The 16,087-nt window shown below is 53.1% G+C and overlaps 1 protein-coding gene across 1 annotated transcript in view; it reads right to left on the reverse strand.

Moving 5' to 3' along the window:
• TMPRSS3 (transmembrane serine protease 3) overlaps positions 1–16,087 on the reverse strand; it is a 179,730-nt gene that overhangs the window by 143,871 nt on the left and 19,772 nt on the right. Inside the window, exon 5 of the mRNA XM_069203555.1 lies at positions 11,311–11,354. Coding sequence (XP_069059656.1) covers positions 11,311–11,354 — 44 coding nt within the window. The remainder of the gene's footprint in view (positions 1–11,310; positions 11,355–16,087) is intronic.

Here is a 16,087-nt window from a genome sequence, read left to right on the forward strand (position 1 = left end):
GATAGTAGATGTTCTTGTCTTCCGGCGAGTGTCTGCATATTCATTAATTTTGGCTTTCTTGTTCTGGCAACTTGCTGGTTTTTCCAAGGAGGTGATTCTCATGCATACAGTTTGACCTAACATCAGAGTGGCGGGGCATTTTCCAGTAGTGATGGGAGGCGTGGTCCAATAGGCCTGCAGCACTTCATTCAGGACCACCTGTATATCAAGCCTTGTTAGTTTTGCTTGTTGTATGTTGTTCTTTCATTGTGCCATAAATCTCTCGGCCATCCGATTGGCTTGAGGCAACATTGGAGTGATCATGTGCTTAAGTTGAGGTGTTTGGCAAATTCAGCAAATTCATGTTCGCTAAATGGAGGATCATTGTCCAGTTTGACCACTTTGGGAATTCCCCACACTGCAAATGTTTAATCCATTATCGGAATGATGAGAGCTGCTTTAGTGGATGACACTCGCTGGGTAATTGGAAATCTGGAATATTTAACCATTATGATGATGATGATGAAGCATTTGCCACTGCATTTGACTGTAGAGGCCCAAAGGTGTTAACTGTGACATGGTGCCATACATCTTCTGTCAATTTTGACATTTGCATTGGTGGGGGTGACTCTTCTCGGGCGATTAGCTGAGGTTGAGGGCAACCATGGAGCGTGGTTTCAACCATCAAGTCAAGAGAAGGGAACCAAACTCTTTCTTGTACTACCCTTTTTATGGCTACCATGTGTCTGTGCCTTTCATGTGAAAGGTTTACCACTCTGTGTCGTAGCTTCCTTAGGGATGCCAATCTGTTTGTCTCTTAATAGCAAGCCATTGCCAGCAACTGTCAGTTCTTCTTTGATGTGTCGGAAAGGGGACGATTTTTAGATGTCGATTCTTTTGTTAATCTGATGTCCCTCCAGGTGTCTCTACAAGTTTGTTTGAAGGCAATGTGCCATATCTTTGAGCGTGGCATTCTCTACAATGGCTTCAATGATGACTTCAAGTGGGAAAGCAGATGGTCTCGCATGATAAATGACAAAGTTGATATATTCCTCAGCTAGCGAGTGTTTCGTTCTGGGGAATGTCCTAGGATGTCTTGAGATATAGGTGGTCATTCTGACCTCGGCGGTAAAAGGCGCCTACCGCCGGTCAGAAATCCTCCATAATCCCGCCGCGGTCGCGGAAACCCGCCACGGTCATTCTGACCCGCAGCAGCCAAACCTCCGAAAATCCGACAGCCACAACAGACCGCCAGACCAGCGGTCGGCGGAAAAGTGGAGGTGACAAAACCTCCACCGTCACGCCAACAGAAATACGCCCATGCCATTACGACCCACGAATCCACGCGGCGGTCTTTCAAACGCGGTTTTCCATTGGCGGGACACACCGCCGCGGTCAGAATACACACAAACGAACAAAACTCAGCCACATTGGCCGATTTGAATTCCACACACCTGATACACATACACACACCACTCCCACACACACAATACAATATAAAACACACACCCACATCACCCACAAACCCCTACGACCAAAAATTCAGAAAGAAGGCCAGAGCGAGACACCACCATCCACAAACTAGCAGCCACAGCCACTCAACACCATCACCCACACAATATCCACACACAAAACAACACACACCACCACACTCAACACACTTAACTACACATACTCCACCCCACACATCATACACACCACCCCATGGCACCCCAAAGACACCCCCGCTTCTCAGACGAAGAACTCAGGGTCATGGTGGAGGAAATCGTTCGGGTAGAGCCCCAGCTGTTCGGCACACAGATCCAATACACCAGCATTGCCCGGAGGACGGAGCTATGGCAGAGGATTGTCGACAGGGTCAACGCTGTGGGACAGCACCCCAGAAATCGGGAAGACATCAGGAAGCGATGGAACGACCTACGGGGGAAGGTGCGTTCCATGGTATCCAGGCACAACATCGCCGTGCAGAAGACTGGCGGAGGACCCCCACCTCAACCCCCACAATTTACAACATGGGAGGAGGAAGTCTTGAACATCCTGCATCCTGACGGCCTCGCAGGAGTCGGCGGAGGAATGGATACTGGTAAGTTGAAGCTTCACTACTGCTTCCCCCCCACCTGCATGCCAAATCATACCCCAACCCTCACCCCCATCCTCGAACCCCCACCCTCACCCCCACCCCCATCCTCACCCCCACCCTCACCCCCACCACCATCCTCACCCCCACCACCATCCTCACCCCCATCCCCAGCACACCTATTCCCTGCCAATGTCTCACCATCACAACCCACACATCCCAAAACCTAGGCCTGCATGCGTCCACTAAGCATGGACACCCATCACCAAAGCATGCCCAATGCATATACACATCCCCCCCACAAGCCACCCTCACCAAAGCCCCCACACACGAATGCCAGCACTTGGGGACACGGGAACCCACAGATACACCAATATGCCACACATTGAAACTATAACCATACCTCTATACCCCTGCAGGACTCGACCGTCAACACACCGCCGCGGAGGGCCCAGAATTCTCCACACCCCCCACCCAAGAGGCCGTCAGCGATGACAGCAGCTCTGTCGACCTGGACACTGATGACCAGCCCGGACCATCGGGGACCTCTGGACAGTCGGTTCCCCTCACACAGGCACAGGCCACTACAGACCCAAACCCCTCTGGGAACACCAGCACAGCTCCCACCCAGCGGGCCCATGCCTCTGTCTCCAGGGCGCGTCAATCTGCGGTGTGTCTACCACTACAGGGCACCCAGGATAACCCACCACCCCAACAACAACAGGGACCTGGGGGCAGTGGTAGTGGGCACACCGGCCAGGGGGCAGAGGCCCAGGGAAACAGGGCAACTCGGAGGGCAGCTGTGCGACAGGGGGGGGACGGGCCCAGGGAACCCACTCTCCACGAGGCCCTCACCACCATCATGGGAGCATACAACCGCTCCCAGGAGACGATGGCGACGGTACTGGCCCGGTTCCAGGAGATCCAGGTACTGCAGGAGGAACACTATCGGGGGTACAGGGAGGACATCAGAGCCCTCACCTCCACCCTGGTTACCATGGTAGGGCTGCTGCAGGACCTCATCAACACCAGGACGGACACTCAACAACAACAAAGGGCCCCTGCCACTAGCCTGGACCAAGAACAGCCAACCACCTCCGCCGGCGCTAGTGGACAGGAGGCCCCCGTACAACAGCAGCCCACCAGACCCCCACCTCCTGCAGGAGAAGAACTACCCCGCAAGAGGGCCCTGAGGTCTCGCAAGAAGACAGAGTAGGATGTCAAGACCCCCGCCAGCAAAGGATACCACCTGATGTCATCCCACTGTCCCACATTGTCACCCTGTCCATCCTTGAACTGCCCATGCTCCATCTCTCCACAGGCCTCTGGACAATGCACCTGTGTGACTGTTACTCTGGACTCTGCCATGGACATTCCTTCACCATAGCCCCCACCCACTTGAAACCACCCATCCCATTTTGAGCACTGAAATAAACACCTATTTTGCACAAAACTATCTGGAGTCTGGCTGTGTTTTCAAAATATTGTAATTGACATGACAGTGCAAATATGTCCTTGTACATAGTGAAGTCAACAAACAGCTGCCACAAAGCTGTAGTCCATGGGGAAACGAAGCACAGGACTCGTAGTGGGGACCCCAGATCTGAAATAGGGAGGGAAAAGCCACAACTCAGTCATCATACACTGGGGCAAATAGACAGGCAGCAGAGATGCAGGAGAGTAGTTCAGATTTACTAAATTATCTTTGAATTGTTACCTGTGTCCTATTGGAAGTACTGTTCAATGATTCTGTCCCTGTTGTCTGTTTCAGCACCGTCGTCTTCCTCCTCGTCACTCTCCACAGGTTCCACCGCTGCTACAACACCACTGTCTCGACCATCCTCCTGCAGGAAAGGCACCTGGCGGCGCAAAGCCAGGTTGTGAAGCATGCAGCAGGCCACGATGATGTGACACACCTTCTTAGGTGAGTACATTAGGGATCCACCTGTCATATGCAGGCACCTAAACCTGGCCTTTAGGAGGCCAAAGGTGCGTTCGATCACCCTCCTAGTACGCCCATGGGCCTCATTGTACCGTTCCTCTGCCCTGGTCCGGGGATTCCTTACTGGGGTCAGTAGCCACGACAGGTTGGGGTACCCAGAGTCCCCCAATAGCCATACACGGTGTCTCTCTAGCTGTTCCATCACGTAAGGGATGCTGCTATTCCTCAGGATGTAGGCGTCATGCACTGACCCTGGGAATTTGGCATTTACATGCGAGATGTACTGGTCAGCCAAACACACCACCTGGATGTTCATGGAATGGTAACTTTTTCTGTTCCTGTACACCTGCTCCCTGTCTCTTGGGGGAACCAAAGCCACATGGGTCCCATCAATGGCACCAATGACGTTGGGAATATGTCCAAGGGTGTAGAAATCACCCTTCACTGTAGCCAATTCGCCCACCTCAGGGAAAATGATGTAGCTCCTCACGTATTTCATCAGGGCAGACAACACTCTGGATAACACCTTCGAAAACATGGGCTGAGACATCCCAGAAGCAATTCCCACTGTTGTCTGAAATGACCCACTTGCCAAGAAATGGAGTACTGACAGGACCTGCACCAGAGGGGGAATCCCTGTGGGTTGGCGGATGGGGGACATCAGGTCGGGCTCCAGCTGGGCACACAGTTCATGTATAGTGGCACGGTCAAGACGGTAGGTCAGGATAATGTGGCGTTCTTCCATTGTCGACAGGTCCACCAGCGGTCGGTACACGCGAGGATTCATCCGTCTCCTCGCCAAACCCAGCGGACGGTGCCTAGGAAGGACAACATGGAGCACACAGTCAAGCAACCCACAGGTACGTACTCACAGCTAGCACAGTATACGATTCTCTATGCAGTGAATGGCGTGTCTGAGTGGCTATGCAAGGCCTAGGCCTGTGTGACGCAGTTGAAATTGAGCCATGTGGACCCTCGAAATGGCGGCTGCCTGACCTGTGAAGTGTGACAATGGGATGTGAGGTCAATGCGCTGGCGTGGCACACCGCGGCGGTCAGCGGTCGAAGACCGCGGCGCGAAGCCGCATTGGTTAACATTCAAGCCTATGGGTTTCAGGAGCCAATGGCGAAGGGCGCCGGCGGTACGCACCGCCGCGGTACGCACCGCCGCGGACGTGACCGCCATTTTCTATCTACTTATCCACTTGCGACTTGAACTTTCACAGGAGAGGACCTATACTGCAAGTGTTGCTGTGACCTCGGTCTGGAAGGGACAATGGCTGCTGCGACTGGGGAAAGGGCCCCTGCCTTCACTGGAGAGGAGTTGGAGAAACTTGTGGATGGGGTCCTCCCCCAGTATGCGCTACTCTACGGTCCTCCAGACCAACAAGTGAGTTTAATTCAATATGGATTTGGGGCCACTGGCTGGCTTGGGGGCCTGGCGGGGGGCCTGGCGGGGATGGGGGGGCATGTTGGGCCTGGCGGGGGGCATGGCGGGGGGCCTGGCGGGGATGGGGGGCATGTTGGGGCTGGCGGGGGGCATGGCGGGGGGCCTGGCGGGGATGGGGGGCATGTTGGGGCTGGCGGGGGGCATGGCGGGGGGCCTGGCGGGGATGGGGGGCATGTTGGGCCTGGCGGGGGGCCTGGCGGGGATGGGGGGGCATGTTGGGCCTGGCGGGGGGCATGGCGGGGGGCCTGGCGGGGATGGGGGGCATGTTGGGGCTGGCGGGGGGCATGGCGGGGGGCCTGGCAGGGATGGGGGGCATGTTGGGCCTGGCGGGGGGCCTGGCGGGGGGCCTGGCGGGGGGCCTGGCGGGGATGGGGGGGCATGTTGGGCCTGGCGGGGGGCATGGCGGGGGGCCTGGCGGGGATGGGGGGCATGTTGGGGCTGGCGGGGGGCATGGCGGGGGGCCTGGCGGGGATGGGGGGCATGTTGGGGCTGGCGGGGGGCATGGCGGGGAGCCTGGCGGGGATGGGGGGCATGTTGGGCCTGGCGGGGGGCCTGGCGGGGGGCCTGGCGGGGATGGGGGGCATGTTGGGGCTGGCGGGGGGCATGGCGGGGGGCCTGGCGGGGATGGGGGGCATGTTGGGCCTGGCGGGGGGCCTGGCGGGGGGCCTGGCGGGGATGGGGGGCATGTTGGGGCTGGCGGGGGGCATGGCGGGGGGCCTGGCGGGGATGGGGGGCATGTTGGGCCTGGCGGGGGGCCTGGCGGGGGGCCTGGCGGGGATGGGGGGCATGTTGGGGCTGGCGGGGGGCATGGCGGGGGGCCTGGCGGGGATGGGGGGCATGTTGGGGCTGACGGGGGGCATGGCGGGGGCCTGGCGGGGATGGGGGGCGTTGGGCCACTGGCAACGAAAATGCAGACAAACTTGAACGTGGTATTTCTCCCTCCCTGTACGTGTCACATAGGTCCGCGCCCATGAGAAGATCGGGATTTGGCGTGCCATCGCCAAGGAAGTCCGGACCCTGGGGGTCCACCATCGACGGGGCACCCACTGCCGCAAGAGGTGGGAGGACATCCGCCGCGGGACCAAGAAGACCGCTGAGTCTCTGCTGGGGATGGCCTCCCAACGTAGGCGGGGTGCCTGCCGTCAACTGACCCCCCTGATGTTCCGGATCCTGGCGGTGGCCTACCCTGATTTGGATGGGCGCGTGAGGGCAGCACAGCAGACACAAGGGGGTGAGTCCAAGCATTATCTACTCTGTTGTCGCGCAGTGGAGGTGTCTGGGTGGGGGAGGAGGGCTGTGGGTCCCCCTAGGCCAGGGCGATATCTGTAGGCTGGGCACCCCCGTAAGCCCCTGTGTCCCCAGCCACCACCCTCAGTAGTGTGTCAGTACAGCCATCCCTGGGCCGTGTCATCCATGGGTGCAGTTGTCAACTCTAGGCGTGTAGGGCATGTTCCACGGAATGCGTAGCGGACCCCAAGTGCGCAACTTAGTGCAGGGGGCATCTGTGTCTGTCATGTCCGCTAACTGTACCGGAGATCCATGTACTCAATATCCCTTTATTTCTCTCTCCCCCCCCCTTTTTGTTTGTCTTTCTGTGCTTGTGTGCATCAGCATCATCAGGCGGAGGAGAAGTGGCATCGGGGCAGGAGGGAGCTGCATCTCACATGGCCCAGGAGGGCCATGCCACAGAGTCTGACTGGACCAGTGAGACGGAGGGCGAGGGGAGCTCCACAACGGGGACGACTGGACCCTGCAGCGACACGGACACGTCCTCGGAAGGGAGCTCCCTTGCGGGGGTGGCACCATCCGTGCCCCCCGCCATTACAGGTACAGCCGCCACCCAGCGCACCATCTCCGCCCTCCCAGCAGCCCCTCAGCGTTCGCCCCGTGCCCGCTCTGCCAGGAAGCCGGGCATCTCCTTCGCCCCAGGCACCTCAGGCCCTGCCCCTGTTACCCCCGCTGCCCTCAGTGCGGAGCTCATTGACCTCGTGAGGACGCTCATTGTTGGGCAGACTACCCTTTTGAATGCCATCCAGGGGGTGGAGAGGGAGGTTCATCGCAGCAATGCGTACCTGGAGGGCATTCATTCGGGTCAGGCTGCCCATCAGCGATCGTTCCAGGCTCTGGCCTCAGCACTGACGGCAGCCATTGTCCCTGTCTCCTGCCTCCCTCTACTAACTCCCTCCTCCCAGTCTCCTGTTCCTCTGCCTGTCCCACCCACACCATCAGACCAGCCTGCACACACCTCAACACCCAAGAGAAGCTCATCCAAACATAAGCACCACAGATCACGCAGACATTCACACACGCAACATTCCGATGCAGACATGCCAACAGTCACTACCACCTCTGTGACCCCCACCTCCTCGTATCCCTCCTCCCTCCCTGTGACGTCTACACTCACACCTCCATTCACCTCACCATCAGCCAGTGTTTCCATCACCAGCACACCCTCCAGTCCAGTCCGCACACGTGCAGTCACCACCCCCACTGCCATTTACACGTCCCCTGTGTCCTCTCCCACTGTGTCTGTCACCCCCTCTTCCACACCACACAAACGCAGCCACCCACCCACCCAACAGCCATCCACCTCACGACAGCCTATCCCTCCTGCACCTGCACCCAAAGACAGCAAACGTGACTCACCTACAACCACATCCTCTCCCTCCACTCCCATTCCCACTGTACCTACCACTCTCCATTGTCCCAAGAAACTCTTCCTCGCCACTGCTAACTTCTTTCCTGACCCTGAGCCCCCCCCTCCTTCTCGTCGGGGTAAGAAGAGCACCTCAGCCACCACCAGCCCTGCAGCCCCCTTGACAAGGGTGCAGGGGTATTGGAGCCCACCAGCCCGCATGTCTGGATCTTCGCCCAGCAGCAAGGGGACAGCCAGCCCACCCCCTGGGAAGAGGAGCAGAAGGCGGAAGGGGCGCCGCAGGAGCCCGGCTTCTACATCCCCCCCGGACACCACCCAGACACAGTCACCAGCCACAGCTCCAAAGGGAGGAAAGGGCCACAGACTCCCGACTAAGGAGGGCAAGGGCAGCAAGTCGGAGAGGTCAGGCTGCAGGCCTGCTGCCCAGGAGGAGCCCACCACCCCCATAGCCGCTGGCCAGGGAGGACCCAGCCCAGCTGGCCAGGAGGGCCCCACCACCCACAGCCCAGGTGGGCATTGAAGGAGCACCATCCCCGCTGCCCAGGAGGGCACCACCAGGCAATGAGCAGTTGGCCATAGACCGGCCGCCGTCTCAAGAACCGCTGAACTGGGCCCCGCCGTCTCAAGAACCGCTGAACTGGGCCCCGCCGTCTCAAGCACCGCTGAACTGGGCCCCGCCGTCTCCAGCACAGCTCCGCTGGGGACCGCCGTCTCAAGCACCGCTGAACTGGGCCCCGCCGTCTCAAGCACCGCTGAACTGGGCCCCGCCGTCTCAAGCACCGCTGAACTGGGCCCCGCCGTCTCAAGAACCGCTGAACTGGGCCCCGCCGTCTCAAGCACCGCTGAACTGGGCCCCGCCGTCTCAAGCACCGCTGAACTGGGCCCCGCCGTCTCCAGCACAGCTCCGCTGGGGACCGCCGTCTCAAGAACCGCTGAACTGGGCCCCGCCGTCTCCAGCACCGCTCCGCTGGGGACTGCCGTCTCAAGAACCGCTGAACTGGGCCCGCCGTCTCAAGAACCGCTGAACTGGGCCCCGCCGTCTCAAGCACCGCTGAACTGGGCCCCGCCGTCTCAAGCACCGCTGAACTGGGCCCCGCCGTCTCAAGCACCGCTGAACTGGGCCCCGCCGTCTCAAGAACCGCTGAACTGGGCCCCGCCGTCTCAAGCACCGCTCCGCTGGGGACCGCCGTCTCAAGAACCGCTGAACTGGGCCCTTCAAGGCAAGACCCGCTGAACTGGGCCCTTCAAGGCAAGAAGCGCTGAACTGGGCCCTTCAAGGCAAGAAGCGCTGAACTGGGCCCTTCAAGGCAAGAACCGCTGGCCCTTTGGCAGACGTGGCAGGGCAGGATCTGTCTCGGGCAGGGCTGCAGGATGTCCTCTGGCCAACATGCCTCCTCCAGTGGCAGTGGAGTCTGTTATGGACTGTTTGGACTGTGGCTTTGCTCTCCCCAGGATGGCCCAGTGGGCAGGCCACCCACTGTATGGACTGTATGGACTGTGGCTTTGCTCTCCCCAGGATGGCCCAGTGGGCAGGCCACCCACTGTATGGACTGTATGGACTGTGGCTTTGCTCTCCCCAGGATGGCCCAGTGGGCAGGCCACCCACTGTATGGACTGTATGGACTGTGGCTTTGCTCTCCCCAGGATGGGCCAGTGGTCATGGAGTCCCCTCGTGGATCTGGCGTCGTGTACTCAAGTGGCTGAGGTGCCCCCCCTTCCCTTCCCCCTGAGGTGCCTGTCCTATTTTCTTTCTGATGCCCCTGCAGTGTTCTCTCCGTGGAGTTCTTGTCGTGGGACTGGGCCTTGCCCCTTTGCACAGGACCCCTGTGGTCCACGGACAGTGGTTGGACTACATTTAGTAGCTGTATATATTTTGTACATAGTTTATTTATTTATTGGGATTACTGGTGTCCATATTTCAATATATCTGCCCGTTTATGATCTCTTCTTTTGGTCTTTGCATTATTTCGGAGGGGGGGGTTTGTGGGTTGTGACAGTGATCTGTGGGAATGCATTGATGTGTGTGTTGTAGTGGGTGTGGGTGGGTGGGTGTGTGCCGGTACTCTTTTCCCTCCCCTGTGTCGTAGGTGCAGTACTCACCGATGTCTTCCGCGCCGCCGGGCGTGCTCCTGGTACAGGAGCAGGTATAGGAGTGCGGGGATGACCTGCAACTCGGGTTCCATACTGCCGGAATCTCGCGTGGAGTGCGTAGAGGTGAGCGTTTTCCCGTTCGTAGTCTGTTTCCGCCGTGTTTTTATCGGTGGTGCTCCCGCCCCGGAAAAGGTGGCGGATTGGTGGGTCGTGATAGGGTGGGCGGTACATTGTCTGCCGCCTGGCTGTTGGCGGGGACCGCCGCGCTGTTTGTTTGTTCCGCCGTGGCGGGCGGAGTGTTAATGCGGCGGGCTGTGTTGGCGGTTCCCGCCAGGGTCAGAATTGCATATTTTGGACCGCCGGCCTGTTGGCGGCTTGGCCGCCGCATTATCACCGACCGCCAGGGTCAGAATGAGGGCCATAGTCTGCTGGATTTTCTGCTTTTCCCAGCTTCCAGATAGTGGTGTATGTGTTTTCCTGGAGACGGATTCCCCATCGCTTAATCCTGGGTGGCATTTTTGCCATAGGTATCATATTTCATATCATAACTTTTCTGTAAGCCAAAATGAAGTGAAAATATCCACTAATCGTTGCTATTCAGGACATTTTGTCAGCAAACATTAAGCACTGACATTCTGCACTGACAAATTTGACACTTTCAATTGATTTGTGTCGCAGATAGTGAAGTCTAAACGTTCCAACTCCAAATCAAATAACATAGGCCAAAGTGGACATCCCCGTTTAGTGGCCTTGTAAAGCTTGACTTGTCTATACTACACACTATGGGCCTGATTACAACTTTGGAGGACGGTGTTAAACCGTCCCAAAAGTGGAGGATATACCACCTACCGTATTACGAGTCCATTATATCCTATGGAACTCGTAATACGGTAGGTGGTATATCCACCACTTTTGGGACGGTTTAACACCGTCCTCCAAAGTTGTAATCAGGCCCTATGTCCATTAAAAAAAAGGATCCAGAACCTTCACTTAGGGCTTTTTCATTGTATGGCAAATTTTCTCCAATAAGTTCTCCTTCCTAGAGTTTTAAGAATGTGTTGATACATCAATTGTTGCATTACCAATAACATAATACTAAACTACTTATGGACTTACCCACACATGTCAGAGATGTTACATTGCCTGACGTGCACTGTTCTCTGTAATGGAAAAGGAAAAGAATAACTTGCAATTACATTCTTTTACTAATTTATACTTTCATGTTTAATCATGTTTAACATTTAATTAGCAGCAGATATGATTTGATCAGCACTTCGTTTTTAAGTGTAAACTAAGATTCAGAGGTGCAAAGCGCAGTAGTAAACATAAACATTTTCTCTGTGGGGCAGAATGAAATAAATAAGGAAATTCTGAAAAAAAACCTGGGCCCCATCTGTGGTAGTTAACCTCATTTTTACCTACATTGCACCCTACAATGCCTGTGGAAACTGATCCAATCATGACCTTTACTCACTTGACTCTCAGGGTAGACAGTAGTGCGGTTTCTCAGGGGTGGGGAGTTAGCATGGAGACATGAGTTTAGAACTCAACAGACAACCAGCACTCAAAATAACTACCATGTCCAGTTCAGTGCTTGCTTTATATATGGGATAAAGTACCCCTGTAGTACATTATAAGAATATTGTATGTCACCAAGGAGTTTTATGACCTTAATTAGGAATGTGGCTTAAAGCTGAGTTCCTTTATAAGGTTATGGAACTTGCAATAATCTTATCATGTACAGCCAGGGATACTTTATGTCTTATAATACATGGTCACACCATCAAATCTCCCAAAAACCACTTGAATCCTTGGTGCATAGCTCTTCATATGAGAGAGCATGTTTGCATACATGAAAAATAAAAATAAATTCTCTAGTGCAAAATTAAACACATAAAAAATATTAGATATTTGTTGCAAGAATATATTAGAATTGGTTTAATACAAATCAATTTAAAAATGGGTGCAATAGCTCAGAATGTATAGAAACATGAAGAAAGACTCTAACGTTTCTAAAATTACCTGAGTAGTGCAACAAATGTTACTATAAATGTCGATATCTGCTTGCACCGATAGAAAAAATGACCAGAAAAAACAATCCAAGTTTCATTTTCGTTCTTTAAACTGCAGCTTTAATTATGCTCCATGACCTGACCTGACCTGCCTTTCTCAATGGCTGCTGGTTCTGGCAGCCGGCATTATGACATCAGAACTCAACTGTAATAAGTCATTACAGTTGAGTGGCTGCATAATTTATTTATAATATGTGACTGGATGTATCAAAAGTCAAAGAAAATAAAGGACTACATATTACACAACTGCAATTAAGTATACAAGGCAGTGATTCTGGTTTGGTTCTCTCTTGTGACACTACACCTACAGATCTCCTTTGTGCTAATTCCACCTGGGAGATAGCTGGTCGGCCCCAGCAGTTGAGATGGAAGCATGAATCAGGCTCAAGTACAGTTTAATTATCTCACAAGCCAAATGATCACTCAATTCACAGTTCTTACTCCTTGTGGTGTAAGTACTTTGCTAGGCTCTTACATGCTCATCTGGAGCAAATCAGGTTGCTGTACACCCTCCCATAGGGATAGGAGTGCAGAAAGGCAATAACGTCTCAAAGATCATTGAGGAGGACAGGCATGGCCACACTCTGTGCTCACAGTTGCCCAGCTCAATTAAACAGTGAGCCGTGGTCCAGGTGCTGCAACTCCTTCCAACCATGGGATGGAGTTATCCCTGACAGGACTATTTGATCAGCGCAGATTTGGTTTGGGTCACACTTTCCTATACATATTCTAGTCAGGGGATGTGGATCTACTGTTTCAAACTTCAGAATCAATTTGTGGAGGTTCTCTTTAAAGTGCCCTTTTCAGGCTGCTCACTTGACACAGCCTTAGTGTAAAGTGATACTTCTCACAACAGGTAACACTGGAGTTCTCTCCAAACTGGAGCATCCACACCATAGGCACAAAGATGTGTGAGATTTCTGCACTTGGCTTAAATTAGCCTCCCTAAAGTAGTAAAGAGGGATTGACAAAAGGATAGAATTGACCTAGAAACATGCTCACCTAGTACAACAGAAGATGCAGTCAGTTTCACTCCTTACCCCCACCATTATCCCAATGGCAGTGCTCAGGAAGACCTAATCAGCAGCACCTTTCTAAGAAAATACCTCTGAGAATTTCTGAAGTTAGCCGTGTCTCCATCCTACTAACCTACAGAAACAAAGGTTACAGAAGGGTAACATTCTAAAGGAATTACCTCTTTAAAGAAATCCATCATCTATTATTGTGTATGCTTTGGATATTATTAAACATTTTTGACAGACCCTCACACACCTGTGTTATGCTTCATCATAGGGTTGTCTCATCTCTGACAGTGTATTAGTGGGGCAGAAGGGCTCATGGAGACACTCCAAGAGCACTTTGGAAGTCACTGTGAGCTCACTGATGAATAGCTATGGGATCTTTATGACAAAAGATGAAAAACAGCAAAGTCCTTCAGCTGCCCTTCATTCTGGAAAAATCACTGTGGGGTATTAAAAACAAAAAATAGAGTCTAAAGAGGTAATAATGACTCCCTCATCCCTCAGGTTAACATGTTCCGGTGGTCCATTATATCCCAACAAGTGTCCATGGCCTTCCTCAGAACTGAGACCCCTCAGCACCAAAAACTCTCATCTACAATCATCCACACTCAGACAATCAGAAATTATTGTTACTGTGGCACTCTCTGAGATATCACCATAGATAAAGGTACGTTACCTGCAAAATATAAAGGCAAGACATACATAAAACACAAATAGAAAACATCAGGAAGACCATCATAGTTCCTGAGATACAATATTTTGGTACACCTGGACCCTAATTTCTATTTTTTTAAATCACACTGCAGTGCATTGGCTCACTATTCAGGGAAACATTTTACAAGGTTTTAACTACAGGTTTGATGCATAGTAGAGAGTGAAAAACGTGGCACTGCCAGAGCTATGTGCTGTAATTGGACCTCTGCTACCCTTCTTGGGTAGAGGGCATTGTTGTCTGCTAACATGCTACATTCTTTCCTAATGTTCAGATGGGGGAATTTGCCTTTTTATCCTGGAGATAAAGAGTTAGACTTTATGAGTTTACTTGTTGTGGTTGTCATCATCTTGGACACATACCGAACCTGGCATGAGGCAGGTGGCTGGGTGGATTGTTGGGTTAGAGTTGTAGCCCACCAGAAGGAGGGATTTCATACATGACCATAAAGTAATATCCTGGAATGTCTACAGGCTTAATAGTATGGTAAACAAGTACAAAGTCCGGGCCCACCTGAAAAGAAGAGGGGTGCACATTGCTTTATTGCAGGAAACACACTTAAACAAAGGTGAGGGGACTGCACTGTGCAAATGATGGAGAGGGCATGCTACATTTACGGACTACACCACCTTTGCCCAGGAGACGCTAATTTGGGTAAAACCTGAGGTATCATTTCATGTCCTCAAGGAGAAGGTAGATTTAGAGGGATGATATGCCATATTTAGAGGCCAGCTAGCAGGTAGGAACCTCACAATAGTGAATGTTTACGCACAAAACTCAGACCAGGGAACTTTCCTTGACTCCCGCTCTCACATACTTACCCTACTAATGCCCCAAGCAGTCCTTAAAGGGGGCAACTTCACTGCATGGCAGACATCACCCTAGACCGCTTTCATTCCCCCTTCCTACATTCCTCTATCAATCGCCTAGCGAATAAATTTTCCTCCTAGCAGGAACATTGGGAGTTCACAGACAAATGGCAGTGAGCACATGCCGTGGAAAGAGACTAGTCATACTTCTCGGCCCTCAATGACCTTCATGTCCTCCATGACATGTTCCTCTGCTTCCCAGATATGTTGGATTCAGTGTCAGACACAGAATACTTAACTAGTACCTTCTCCGACCATAACCCACTCATCTTGACTTTATCATGGAATAAAACGCAAACCCCTATCCCGAGCTGGAGACTGAAAGCTGACAGCCTAGACGACTCCACTTTCCACAACACCATAAGGGAGAAAATGTGACACTATTTTATCAACAAAGATGGTTCCACTCCATCTGTCCTGGCCATGTGGGAGGCATTCAAAGTAGTGGCTTGAGGACAATGCATTTCAGAATCAGTGGGAGTCCTCTTGACTATGTTCACTTAAGTGTTCATCTGAGAAATGGCATTGAGACAATGGGAACAAGACAGGCCCAGGAGACCAGAACTACAGAGGGCACTACTAGACACTAAAAAGCGGTGGCTGAAAGCATTGAACACCTTCGCTGTTTTGACGGCAAAGAAAATATTGTACAAGCACACTCCAAAAGAGATAAAGCTGAGGCCCTACCAGCTGGGACCCTTTTTGGTAGCCAACCCCACCAAAAAGGATTAACAAATACAAGAAATAGACATGCCACAGATCAGAAGACTCTCTATACAAGATCAGATAAACTGGGCCTTCGCAGATTATTACACCAGGCTATACTCTAGCACCTGTGGAAACAGGGAGGATAATATCCAGTGCTTTTTAGAGGGGCTTCCCCTTCACTTTCTCTAGCCAGAAGACATTGGAGCATTGGAATAGAAATATCAGATGAGGAGATTAGAGCAAAGGAGAGTAAAATGGCCCAGGTAAAGTGCTGGGCACAGATGGTCCAACCGTAGAATTTTACCCAACTTATGTGGAAACACTTGTCCCCCTCCCTCCGGCTGGCTGCCCTGTACAAGGAGGCTTGGGAGGCATGCCACCTCCTGAAGTCCATGGGGGAAGTGCTTATAGTTTCTCTACTTAAACGAGGAAGATCTGCCACAGACATCACAGCCTACAGACCTCTGTTGATGCTAAACATCAACTATAAGATGCTGAGTCGCATTCTAG

Source organism: Pleurodeles waltl, chromosome 8 (genome assembly GCF_031143425.1).
Source record: "Pleurodeles waltl isolate 20211129_DDA chromosome 8, aPleWal1.hap1.20221129, whole genome shotgun sequence".
NCBI classification, from domain to species: domain Eukaryota; kingdom Metazoa; phylum Chordata; class Amphibia; order Caudata; family Salamandridae; genus Pleurodeles; species Pleurodeles waltl.